The sequence below is a fragment of the Xyrauchen texanus genome, chromosome 21 (genome assembly GCF_025860055.1).
Source record: "Xyrauchen texanus isolate HMW12.3.18 chromosome 21, RBS_HiC_50CHRs, whole genome shotgun sequence".
NCBI lineage: Eukaryota > Metazoa > Chordata > Actinopteri > Cypriniformes > Catostomidae > Xyrauchen > Xyrauchen texanus.
Genome location: NC_068296.1, coordinates 34,413,525 through 34,426,851, shown reverse-complemented (window position 1 = coordinate 34,426,851; position 13,327 = coordinate 34,413,525). Strand labels below are relative to the sequence as shown.

Below are 13,327 nucleotides of genomic sequence, written 5' to 3'. Positions count from 1 at the left end.
GGCCGAACAGGGTATGGTTCTCGGAGATAATATCTCTCCTCGACAGCTCGCCTTGGGCGATTCCGGACAGGAAGGACCTTCATGGGACTTAGCAATAGTCCTTGAGTGTCTGGTTGAGACCCCCTTCGAACCTCTGGAGTCAGCGTCTGACAGACTTCTGACTCTAAAGATGTTTTTTTATGGCGATTACCTCTCTAAAGAGAATTGAGGATCTACTGGCTCTGTCTGTCTTGCTGGCCTGCTTAGAATTTGCCCCAGGAATGGCTAAAGCTATTTTGCACCCTCATCCTGACTACCTGCCTAAGGTACCTTTCTCGACCTTACATCCGGTCACTCTTGAGGCCTTCTGCTCCCAACCATTTGCAACGCTGGAGCAGGAAAGACTTCACAGACTTTGTCCAGTCCCTGCACTTCAGACTTATGTCCACCGCTGTAGCCAGTAGCGTAAGTCAGGGCAACTATTAATTTGCCATGGGGGCCGCAACAGGGGGTCTGCTGCCACCAAGCAGATTGTTGCATTGGGTGAGGCATGCTATTGCCCTGGCCTATGAGGCGCGCGGTCAAGCTTCGCCAGTAGGTATCAGGGCTCACTCTACCAGAGTCGCCTCCTCTAAAGCCTTGGCTAGGGGTGTCCCTCTGCAGCATGTTTGTGATGCTTCAGGCTGGTCTTCTGAGCACACATACATCAGATTTTATAGTTTGGATGTTCATGCCACTCCAGGCTCTTATGTCCTTGAGTCGACATCTTAAGCTCATGTCTGAGACCTCTCACACTCTTGTGAGCACACTACACAACCGTAGAGGGACAGCCACAGTGCGGCGGGATGGATATTCTCGTTCCCAAAGCGCTTTTCAGCGCAGCATCATAAGTGTAGCTTTTTGAAAGAGAACTTCTCGGGATACTTAAGTGTAACCCTTGTTCCCTGATATAAGCGGAATGAGATGCTGCGCTTCATTGCCGCACTGGGATGCCCCAGGACTGCTCTTCAGACAAAATACCTGACGATGGACCTGTGATGCATCTATTTATAGCCCTGCCACAGGTACATCCAATGATGTCACCGGAAGAGGCTATAAATTCCAGTCAATGTTCATTGACGTGTTGCACACATATTCACAGCTGGTCACACATAAAGCTGTTCCTAAAGTGCTTTTCAGCGCAGCATCTTGTTGGCGGTCTCGAACAATGGTTACACTTAAGTAACCCGAGACGTTTTCTTTAAAGTCAACATTTTATAAAATTTACCCTATTTATTTATATATGTATTTTGTATTTTTTTTGCACGTACCTGGTCTTATTGTACATGATTCATCATTGCAAGTTCATCTAAATAAAATACAATTAATATTTAAAAAATGTGTGTATGTTTGTGCAAATCATTTTACACCAGACTGCTTTGTGAATGACTGTCAATATAAAGCAGGATTTTCAAAAAATGTGGTTCTCAAGCATGGATCAGTACCAACTTGTGGCAGGGCGGAGGGCAGGGCCGGGTCGTGATTATACACACCCGGTCCCTTATCAGGCAATGAAGCCTCCAAGAGGGATAAAGGCCAGCTGTGGAGGATTGTGTGGGAGAGAGAGTTAGTTTACAGACATGTCCGTCATGTGTGTGTTTGTCTGTTAAGTTTATCATTAAAACTATTATTTATATTGTCAAGCCGGTTCTCGCCTCCTCCTTTCCATTGACTGCTTTACACAACTGTTCATGTTTCAGCTTTATATCATGAAGATGTAAGTATCGCACTTTATATTTTGTGAATGTTTGCAAAAGTCCTTTCTGAATTAGTCGAGCTGATGTCAGTTCTACTGCAGTCCCCTCTGGGACCAGATCAGGCCGCACCAAAGTTGCATTTGATCCTGTGTCGACCAGGGCTGAACATGTGACTCCCTCCACTAAAATTGGTATGTGGCAGAAATTTCCGACATGTTATTACTGTCTCTATAGGGGCCGGTGTAGCACATTCCTCCACCCCCCATCCCACCTCTTGAGGTGTGGGCATACCCTAGGGAGAATAATCACAGGCCCGCGTCCTCCCATCTACACGGGCCCTTGGGCGTTTCCCTGAATGCCACTGAACCTGGGACATTGTCTAATCAGGTGGCCTGGCTGGCCACACCCCATCAGCTTAGAAGCCGATGATGTGTGCGAAATTCTGACATTGTGTGGCCCTGCTGCAGTGTTGTTGCGTGTGCTGTGTTATCTCGTTGTATAGGCTCTCTGGTGGGTGGATCAGTCATAATTGCAGTTCGCACCATTGGTGGAAGGACATCCTGCTCCATTCCACTTCCCACTATTTCTCTTTCCACAGCAAGCTCCAATGCTTCACTTAAAGTATTAGGATGAGCCAGCTGCGTTTGAATACGTAGTTCTCTTGGGCTCAGGGCTTGGATAAATTGGTCTCTAGCTAGCTCATTCTGGACTGTGGATGGCATGTCAGCATAGGCACGTTTCCATAGGCTTTCAATGTCATTAGCCAAAACTTGTAATGGCTCTCCATGTTGTCTGCACCTATTATTAATCTCAGTCCTTAAAAGGACAGGCTGATAACATTGTCCAAAACATCTCTGAAGAGCCCCAACTAATGCTGCATAATCATTTCTCTCGCCAGGGCTCAACAGTATCAGGCAGGCAGCTGCATCATCAGTGAGGCACAGAGCTAACTGTAAAGCCTTATGTCTTTCTGTCCAACCAGCAGCATCAGCTAGCAGTTCAAACTGTGCTTTAAAAGCATCCCAATCGGTCTTACCCGAGTACTTCGGTGTTTTGATAGCGAGCGTTTGGTCTGAATCTCCAATGTTTCCGATCCGCATATGGGTGCCGCCATGTTTGTTTACATCACGTGTCCCTGCGTCATTGTGTGAAGGCACAGTGCTGGGGTATGCGTGCGCTGTCATGTCGGTGCGATCTCACCATGTGGGACTAAGGGCGGAGCAAATCTGGCTTCGGCATGGCAGCATCCATAGAGCCAGCTGCATTTCTCACAGACCACTGCTCCAAATAAGGATTGTTTGTCCACAAGCACTCATCCTTCGGCTTTTCTACTTTCACTTTAACCTGAGCTCCGGCATCCATCTTAGCGTCCACTGCGGTCCAGCTTGAATTTGCGCTAAGTTCGTCACTTCTGACACCAAAGGTAGCGTTTCTCATTTAACACCATGACAACTGAACTCTTTTAGTGTATATTGAACACTTCACAAATATAGGGCTACTGTTATGGCCGTAACCCACATCTTTACACTCAATACCACAGCCGTCTAGCTCTTGTCTCACGCTGCCTCTCACACACACCACACCCCGCCCCCAGAGGAGTCATGACAACAAGAAGAAACTCCCTTCCTCCCACATAACTCCAACCCCTCCCATAATGAGGTATAAACACAACATTATTATTAACTAACGTAACACTGAACATTGTGAACCTAGTAATGTAACTGTAACGACAGTACAATATATATATTCATACATATATGGCTGAACTCCGGTATTTACACTGTCAGTCATATTGGTTTTGATTTGTTGTTGCTGTAGTATCCAAAGCACAAGCTGTAAAGGCACAGCCCTCTTCCGGAAAGGGGGCGGGGAGCTGCAGCTCATTTGCATTTAAAGAGACACACAAAATCTGTGTGTTTTTGATTCCATCCAAAAAAGGCATTTATAACATGGTATAACAAATGATCCGTGGGGTATTTTGAGCTGAAATTTCACAGACACATTCTGGGGACACCTGAAACTTATATTACATCTTGTAAAAAGGGACATAATAGATTTCCTTTAACAGTGTGACGTCATATTAGATTCTATTCCCGAATTTATGTTTTTCTATTATATTTTAAATAAACATTTGAAAATTATTTAAAGGTTAAATGTACAACATTTAAATTGTTAACATATTTTCTCTTATCTCTTTGACTAAAAGTAAGCCATTCAGGTGAATTTCTCCACAAAAGAATAAAAACTGAGGCACTGTAGTGCAATCAGAATATTACTCTGTTTGGTGCATCCCGATCTAAGCTTGACATCAATCCCTGGCGTGAGTTTAGTTTGGGACTATCTTTTTGTCAAACCAATGGAAGACGGTGGTGGTGCCATTACTTTGCAATTCCATTTGGTAATGCTAGTGTCACATACATTTCACACTTCACCTTTAATAAAGTCAAGAATATAGACATTCAACATGAAACAATTCTCCCAGCATCACAAGAAAACACATTATCTTTGAATATATATTGGGTCCGGATTTTGCCATTCAAGCTCAAACACTTGTGTTTGTTCTCTTGGCCACATTACATCTTTAGACATGACCTTAAATTCTGTCATTCGTTTGATTTCAAAACAGTGCACATTTGATTATTCTCCTCTGTTCTGCACAGTCAGGCCTTCCAGAATGAATGCAATCCCAATACAGAAGATAAGCTGCCACCCTTTCAATTATAAAGGGTTAACACTTCCCATTACAGAGAAGCTGTAAATCTGTCACATTTCATGTGCAGCATATATTCGAGGGCACTCTGAAGAGCCAGTTGGCCTATTACATGGTTTTGTCATGGTAAAACGTTCATTTGAAACTTGACTAGATGAGTTTTTGATCATCAGGTATTTGATGCATTGCTCCACTGCAGCAGAAGCACAAAGAGGCATCAACAGGCGCAGTACCTGTGTTGAACACTCAAATCTACTGGGGGCTTCTCACTATAAAAGCAAGAGATCAAAGTTTATTTCATGAAAAATAGAAAGGGTCCAGTACAAGAAAAAGGCACCTCTTTTGAAAGGCGAAAGGAAAAGTTTGAGAGAACAATTCAATATTTTATATCTTATTTATGTAGAGCGAGTGGTTGGCAGACCGGAGCAGTGGAATGAGCCAAATGTCTGTTGCAGTGTTGTGGGAAAAACAAACATAAAGTAGTAATTTCTGATAACACAATTCAGCACTTTTTATTGAATGATTAACATTATTAATATTTGATTATTATTATTATTTTAATAAACATCTTAGGAAAAAAGCAGTTTTCTAGGCAGAATATGATGTCCTTTGTAAAAGACCACAGAACTCAGTACATGTATTTTCACTTATTTGATGACAACAACAACAACAACAACAAAATACCTGTTCACCTACTTATAAATGCAATGATCTAATCAGCCAATCATGTGGCAGCAGTACAATGCATAGAATGATACAAATACGGGTCAGGAGCTCCAGTAAATGTTCACATCAACCATCACAATGGGGACAAATTGTGATCTCAGTGATTTTACTCAATGGCAGTTTATGGCGACTACCTCTTCAAGCTCCAAAAGAATGCAAAAGTATAATTCAGAAATCGAATAAATTATTCCATGAGACTCATGGTTGTTATGAAAGCATACGATAAGATTTGGTGAGAAACAAACAAAAATCAAATGTATAATTTAGTGAAACTGGTGACTGACCATTGATCTCCTGTGCATGTTGATAATAGGGCAAAAGAGCAACAGTTCATGCAGCCCCCTTACGACATGGAGATTTCAAGCAAAAAATGTTAAATGGGTAGCTTGACTGAAGTTGAACTACTTTAAATTATGAATAGCTTGAACTATGAAGTTGCTTCCCCAACACTGGACTGCTGGTGTTCCCTAGTTCCATGGAAGCCTGGAAGAAAAAATGATGGGTATGAGGTGTGTAATGTATGGCATTGGGAAGGTGAACTCCTCTAACAAACTGTCACAACAGAGCTGGAATGAGACAGGGGCTAAGAATCCATCGCAACAGCCCAGATTATTGATTTATAATGTCACTACAGCCGTCTTGCTCTCCATATTAGGGCCTTATCCCTGAACCTCGTCAATTCACTCAAGCCATATGAATTATAACTAATCAATGTTCTCTGCTGTAGTCTAAATGGGAAAATAGATTTTCTTTTGTTGTTCCTACATGGACAAGGGAAAATATGTGATTAATGACAGATCTTTAGACAGCTAGGGTCATGACACATGAGAGTCGGGCATCATTTAACAAGATTTTTTTTACTTGCTTTCATCTCTTGCTAATGCAGCAGAGGCAGTACATTTTGAGGACTGCCATTAAAATTAGCATAATTTACAGGCCTGTCAAAAGTATGCAATAGGTTCTCATGGAAAAAGTCACACATAAAGAACTTCATAACTTCATAACTTCAAAAGAGGTTATGATAGAAAAGATAAAAATCTGTTGCCATCCATGTCCAGCGAGTGTTGACTTGGTTTCTTGCTTCTTTTCCAAGTGCCCATCTCATATTTTCCTGACCTCTCATCTAAGCTGTAAAGTGAGACCTTTTTAGGGTAAACTGATATTCATCTGTTCTCAACAACAAGGGAGGATGGGAGATAAGATATAGATCTGCTAGAACTCATGCCTTGTGTCAGTCTAAATCCATGCACATCCCCTTGAGGCGAGTTATATTTTGATACCATAATCACATTTGGTAAATGTGAGCAGCCTCCCAGACACGAGTTCTGGTCCTACAGAAACCAGGAAGTAATCATGTTCACATATACAATGGTGAGCGTAATTCGGAGGTTGCATTTTCCCTCAAAAATTTGATTTGTTCTCCACTGACGGTTAAGGTTAGGTTTAGGGTTGTGTTTGGGTTAGGGCATACAACTAAAGGGTTGCAACTAAAACTACAGCTTGCTTTCTGTGCCACTCTGTGGATATTTCACCCAAAAACGTAAGCTCACACATGCCCATACATTCAACAACACTTCCAGCTCCGGCCACTTGGGGCAGCGATTAGAATTTTGGTAAGCACACACCGATTTCAGCAGCAAAACTTTTGTCCTATTGTTGCAGGATTCACACTGTGATCCGTCTGGAATATACACTGCTAGGTGTCAATGCAACATTAAATAAAATGTACTTAGTGCACCTTTGAATACGATATAAGCCTCTCTTTCTCAATTTAGAAACTCTCTAGTTTAAAGAATACTGAAAGTTCCTCGTGGCCCTGTTTTCTGAGGTCAAAGAGACTGGAGTTCTACACAAACAGAACCGCCCGACGTATATATTTCTGCAGTTCTTTCAGTACCATGATACCTTTGTCATATCCTTCCACTTGTCGGCTGAGAGATGGTGTATCTCAGAAGTGAGTGAGATCAGAGACACCCCCTCTGCCTGCAGTCTTCAAAGCATGGCCTGGTAAGTAGTTTGAACCAGGGAGTTCTGCTTCTCCAAACAAAGAAACAGAAAAAAGGCCCAACAGGGAATAGTTTGGGGGCACAATCTGTGAAAGGAACTGTGAAAGGAATACAGACTAGTGTTTTTTTTCTTCTTTTTTTTTCTTATATATAAATATATTTCTGCATCTCCTGGGAGCTGTGGATACTCTATGCACATCAACTGGTTTCCTTGGCAAAGGTTTTGAAAGGTCTCCCAGCAAGGCAGGGCTGTGACATGCATGGCTGTGCTCAAATACCAGGCCCCTCTCAAATGAGAGAGTTGACCATTTCTGGGAAACTCAGGCCTGGCTTCCTTAATGAAAGATGGCAAACAAAGAGATCCAGGCTAAAAGTTCCCCTAGCTGTTTGCATTTCATGAAACAAGACCCATGGGTTTTAAGTGATTTCAAGTACATCTATTCCTGAATGACCAACTATAAGTCAAAACATTCAAGAGAGTAAAGCCTGATTAATTCAATATACATTTTTGGTGGTACTAAATATATCCAAATCAGTTTTATTGATTCAATGAAAACAAGGAAATCTGACCTGAATAAAGGAGGTTGCTTGGTCAATGTCACAAATGTGCATACATTTAATTAGTGGCCTAGAAATAGCGCAGACTATGAATTCTTCAAAATTCTTGAAGCCCAGCTTCCACAATCAAAGACAGCAAACAAAGAGATCCAAGTGTTCCCCTATAGTGTTGGCTGACCAGAAGAGTTGTTTGCATTTCATGAACCAAGACCTTAACCAACACACTCCATGCAGGGAATCATCTCATTGAATTTGCACAGCAGTAGCTGCCAGAAGAAATCAGTTCTTGCTGCTTTTAATGCACTTATTACAAGTAAAAATAATGTTTTAAAGTTATTGAAAAATAATAAACGGTACACCATTTCAGCTGACATCACAAGACTAGATTTAACACCAAGCCCGCTTCAACCACCTCCATTCCAGTACAAAACACCTACTTTTTATGATCCACTTAATAAAATCAAGTCCCATCCAAAAGATGAATCAAATTACGATTAAATAACATATGTCAAATGAGTCTGACATCAAAGGTATCAAAAATATTGGTTCTCCGGCTCAAATCACTTAAAAAAATGGCTTTCCAGCTAATATGCATGCATGTTCTAGAGTAAAAAATGTATAATGCCTTCATCAAAACATGTGATTGGCAAATTTAATTGAAAGGTGTGACTTCCATTACTACCGCTGCATACTGAGCATTACCATTACTCCCATTAATTTTTCTAAGTGTGGTCCATCTGCACGTCATTCTTTAACATCATATTGCATATTATATACCCATTATATATGCATTATCTTCATGAAAGCATTACCTTTATTTGAGAAAATCTGGTTTCACTCTTTTCAGTCTACAGAAGTAAAATGGGTTGCAAACAGAATTCCATGTTGACTTTGAGGGGTAAGGTTTTGAAATAATGGTTAATAGTTCATTTGAATGTAATATCTTGCTGTGCATGAATGGAGCACTATGTCAGACTCATGAGATTACCCCATGCCAATAGAAGTAAAAGATCCTTGGGTTTCCAACAGGGTGATAAATGGTGGCCATTTGTCATGCAGAGGCATGTGCAAAGCTGCTAGGAGCTTTCCTTTGTCTCTCCGACAGGCCTTCAGGACGGGCCACAATGAGCAGAGCAAGGTTATAACCAGTTGACAGACAAGGACGTCAGAAAAAAAGAAAGGAAAAATGGAGCTGTGTGTCTATGTGTCTATGTATATGAGATGTGTATATATATATATATATATATATATATATACACACACTATAAATGTTTATCGATTAAACACATCGATTCAATAATATATATTAATTACACTATTCATCATGTCCCTGGAATGTAATGAGGAATTTTCCTACCATTGGAGCATAGCCATAATCAGCAGGGGGCAGTAAGCACAGCTCCAGCTGTACAGGCCTCGCGCTTCTGTACATTGACAAATCCCACTGACAGCAGACAGCATAAGATGAGGATGTATTTTCAAACACAAAAATGTGTTTTTCTAAGTTTCAACATAGCTACATTTAAACTTAGTGTCCTAAAAACGCTGTGTGTATGACCAAATGGTACGTAAACAAAGTGAGACACTTTAAATATATATAAAAATATATAATCAACGCTTTACTCATCTGCCCAAAAAAAACAAAACAAATAAAAAAAAATATATATATATATATCCTTGGCCTCCACTATTCAACACCACTGTGTCCACCAGAGTAAAAATATCAAATTAGAGCTTCAGTTTCCTGGTGAAATGTAAAAAGTGTGGCATCAGAAGCAAGTTCTATTTTATTAACTCTTAACCTAAACCATCATTGGTATAAACATTTTTTATTTAGAGCAAATATGCAACTTCTGAATCACGTGTACCACTGTTTTTGTGAACGTGATTAATTCCTTGCTCCCACCGGACCAGATCCCTGTCTCGGAGGTTGCTTGCACAACACACTATCAGTTGTGCTAGAAGGAACTGTGTTCAATATCTTAAGATGAATACAACTTATCAGTAATTTGGCTGAATGGGTTCGATTTCAGGGAACATGAAGTTTCCGAAGCAACCTGTCGATTTCCTGTGTGATCATGTTGCGCGAAACAAGTCTAGTGGCATGGCCTTTTCGAAATTCAATGAGGAAATAAAAGTTACATTTGTTCTCACAATATTTGATGTTGCTTTATTTTATATCACCAACAAAACCATTGTAAATATTTCAATATATCACTCAGGCCTTGTTCACAGTAACCTCTTCTGTAAGGAGAGCAGAAAATTCAAGGCAGAATCTATTCTTCACTTGTGTAGGCGAGGAAACATGAACTTTACATGGGCGAACACCTCTTCATATAAATATTACAGTTTGTGAGGCAAATAACAGGCTTCTAGTCTGTTGGTTCTTTACTACAGCTATTACACATTTACTTCCTGCAAGAATGTTACATCAATTGGATGCTAAGTATTCTTTTTCCTACAGAAAACCATGGGCAGTGAACAGTGAAGTACACAATCCCATTGGGCATGCCAATAAGGCTATTATGGACATTGCTCCTGGGGAAACTGTAAGCAAAACTAACAATGTGTTTTCCACCAAGAAATCACGCCTCAAGCCCAGTACTGTATAGTTCCTTGTCTTGAGATGATGCTTTGGAGTGAAGCCAAGGGATTACTGAGGAAAGAAATGCACTTCTTGCTTATTTTGAGACTAAGCCAAACCGTTAAGGGCACTTTCTTGACTAATGCAGACAACCCACAGGGCTTTTAAGGAAACTTTTAATGAAAGCAGCAAAGCATCATTGGACCATGTTTAATGTCATGTACCTCTTATACCAAATCTGACCAACACTAAATCAATTCAGGATGGGTAAAATGGCATATTTTCGAAATGGAATAGTCGTCGATTGTCAGAATGATTGGTCAGCTGGTCGCTGTTAGGGTAGCCCAGTATAATTACATTGTTTAATGGCAGCCTCTCATTAACATTGTGACTGTGGAAACATGTTTGCAAAACGAAATTACGTGCTTCATTAAAAGTTTTGCTGCAGTTTCCCAGTGAAATGTCCAGCAGGGGGAGCGAAAAGTGAGTGGAATTGTGTCATAATCAGACAAAGTTTTTCAGGTGAATATTAGTCAGTAGGTTTAATGAGTAACATACCTCCCTAACCTAAAACTTTAACTTAAACCTAACTGATAGTGTTTTAAAAAAGAAAATGAGCCATGACCGAAACAAACATCCTAGACCAACACCTAAACCTAACCGATAGTTTTGTTAAATAAAGCAACCTCGTCATCTTGTGTCATTCTTTGACACTTCACCTGTAAATTTGCATGTTAATTGGTCTCACTCCAACAGTCTTTCAAGTCCAAAGTCCAACACTCTATCAGGTGAGCTACTGTGGAATTTATTCACATTGGAATACATGTGTAAATGTAGACGAGTCTTTAAAGGGGTCATGACATGGGTTTTTTTATTGTATTATTATGTTCCCTTAGGTGCAATTATAGTATTAATATATTTTTTTTTAAGAAAAACTTTTAAAATCTAGTGATTTATGACCTTTTCCCACCCTGTTTCTCATCCTCTGATTCAAACAGTCTGTTTTGGGGGCGTTTTCCATTTAAGACTTCAGTGTTAACGCCCACTGTTATGATTGGCTAACGTCAGTGCCTATGTATCAATTATTGACGCCCCCAGCCAGAACAATATGCAAGTAAACTAAGTAAAAACACTGTGATTATTCATAATGAATGAAATTGCGCTTTAAAAAGTAGTTTAAAGTTTAAAATAGATTACTTACAGTTTGCGTCGTCGTTGTTCCCAGAATAGTCGGCACGGACATATCTTTGAGCAACAGTTTTCTGGCAAAGCCAGCATCATATTGAGATTTGTTCTCAAAACAGTCATCCTTAAAATGTACAGAACAAACGCTTAAGTTAACACTGCCGTGACTGGGACGTCCGCAAAAAATAAACTGCATCCATTTTTCCCTGACGTCTGGATCTTTCGGCAGCTTATTCAGAGGTTTTGTTTGACCACAGCCAGGAACAGCACATCTGTGTGGCATCGTAATTTTCCTGTGCACAAGTAGTCTCTGTCAGAGCTCGCTGTCCATCGACTGAACACTTGTGAGGCGCACGGCGATACTGAAATGAGCGTAGTTGTCTTGCGCTTAAAGCGTAGTTATCTTGTGCTGGAGGCGGTCATATGCAAACGCTGGTACGTCACTTCTAACCGACACGTCACTTCTAACCATGAATCCAGAACGAGCTGTATTTTGAGCTTGATTAAATAAATGATTCGTTTAGAATGGGGAGGACGTCTTAAAATATTAAACTTGCAGGACGTTTTAATGATACAAAGACCTCTTATATACCAAAAGATCAAGGCAAATTTGGTTTCTCATGTCATGACCCCTTTAATACAACCATTAAAATGAATCGTTTTTCAATTATGTTTTACACTGTAGTAAAGGAGTTTACATTTAATAACATTGTGCATGTGAGAAACTGAGTGAAAAATAAGTGTTTCAAAAGTCATAGACTTTGTAGTCAATAAGTAAATAAAAAGCAAAGTTGTTGTAGTGCCTCTAGTATTAATTTAACAGGAAACTGCAGCGAAACGTAGAATTTGGCACATAAAAGTCAGTTTGCAAAGATTATAGTAGCGTTCATAGTATGGGACTAGGTTGTTCATTGGTCATATCCACCAAACACCAATCATATACGTTTCTCAAGGCGTTTGCACAGGACACAGTCTTGTGTTTAAAAACAGCTAGATGTCGTGCAACAGAATGAAACAGAACATAAAAACTTAAAAAACACTTTTTACATGATGCGATACAAAAGCCAAAATACGTCCGTCTGCATGTGTATTTAGACCACCATTTTAAAAATATTTGTTATCTGACAATACTTGTCTTAAAGATATTGTAAAAAAGTTGTTACAAATGTGATGCTTTGAAGGATGTAGTGCTTTCAAAAAGGGGATGAATTTTCAGACGCAACTTCTTGGATAGGGTTTTAACGTGCTAACAATCCATCTGTCAGCATGCTAAAATGCATCCCTTTTAAAGCACTGCTGCTAAAACAAAATAGATAAATAAAGCTAAGGAAAAAAACCTCATGGTTGTTGGACGACTAGTCAATCATTCTGACCCATGCGTAAATCAAACAGATGGAAAGTGGTGTCTGGCAGCTAAACGTTCATATCAATCCAAATATTGTTAGCATCCAAAAATTGGCAGATGACAAAATCGTCCAATTACTCACAAGCAAACTGCAGGAGGGCATCTCGACTCAGGACGATGCCCATGCTGTTCTCAGCTCTGCACTGGTATCTCCCATAATCAATGGCATCGCTTGCGTTGTGTATTATCAAGTTTCCGTCAATCAAACTGTAGTGGAAATCTGCTTCTATGCCCACATTTGTTCCATTGATCAGCCAGCTGTAAATACAATAATACGATTAGAAAAGGAAAAACAGCTGCTGGTATTAAATTATAGAGGGTAAACAAATAAATTAAGTCTCTAATTTATGTACAGTGTTGTCCAAAAGTCTGAGACCACTAGTCTAAATGCTTCTGTTTAGCATTTCTAATAAAAAATTTATTTAATTATAAATAATA

General features: G+C 40.0%; 1 protein-coding gene across 2 annotated transcripts in view; it reads right to left on the bottom strand.

The window, feature by feature from the left end:
- Window positions 1-13,327, bottom strand: part of LOC127661925 (contactin-5-like) — a 360,754-nt gene that overhangs the window by 145,569 nt on the left and 201,858 nt on the right. For both annotated transcript variants that reach the window (XM_052152886.1, XM_052152887.1), the window contains exon 5: window positions 12,972-13,147. In XM_052152886.1, the coding sequence (XP_052008846.1) occupies window positions 12,972-13,147 (176 nt within the window). The remainder of the gene's footprint in view (window positions 1-12,971; window positions 13,148-13,327) is intronic.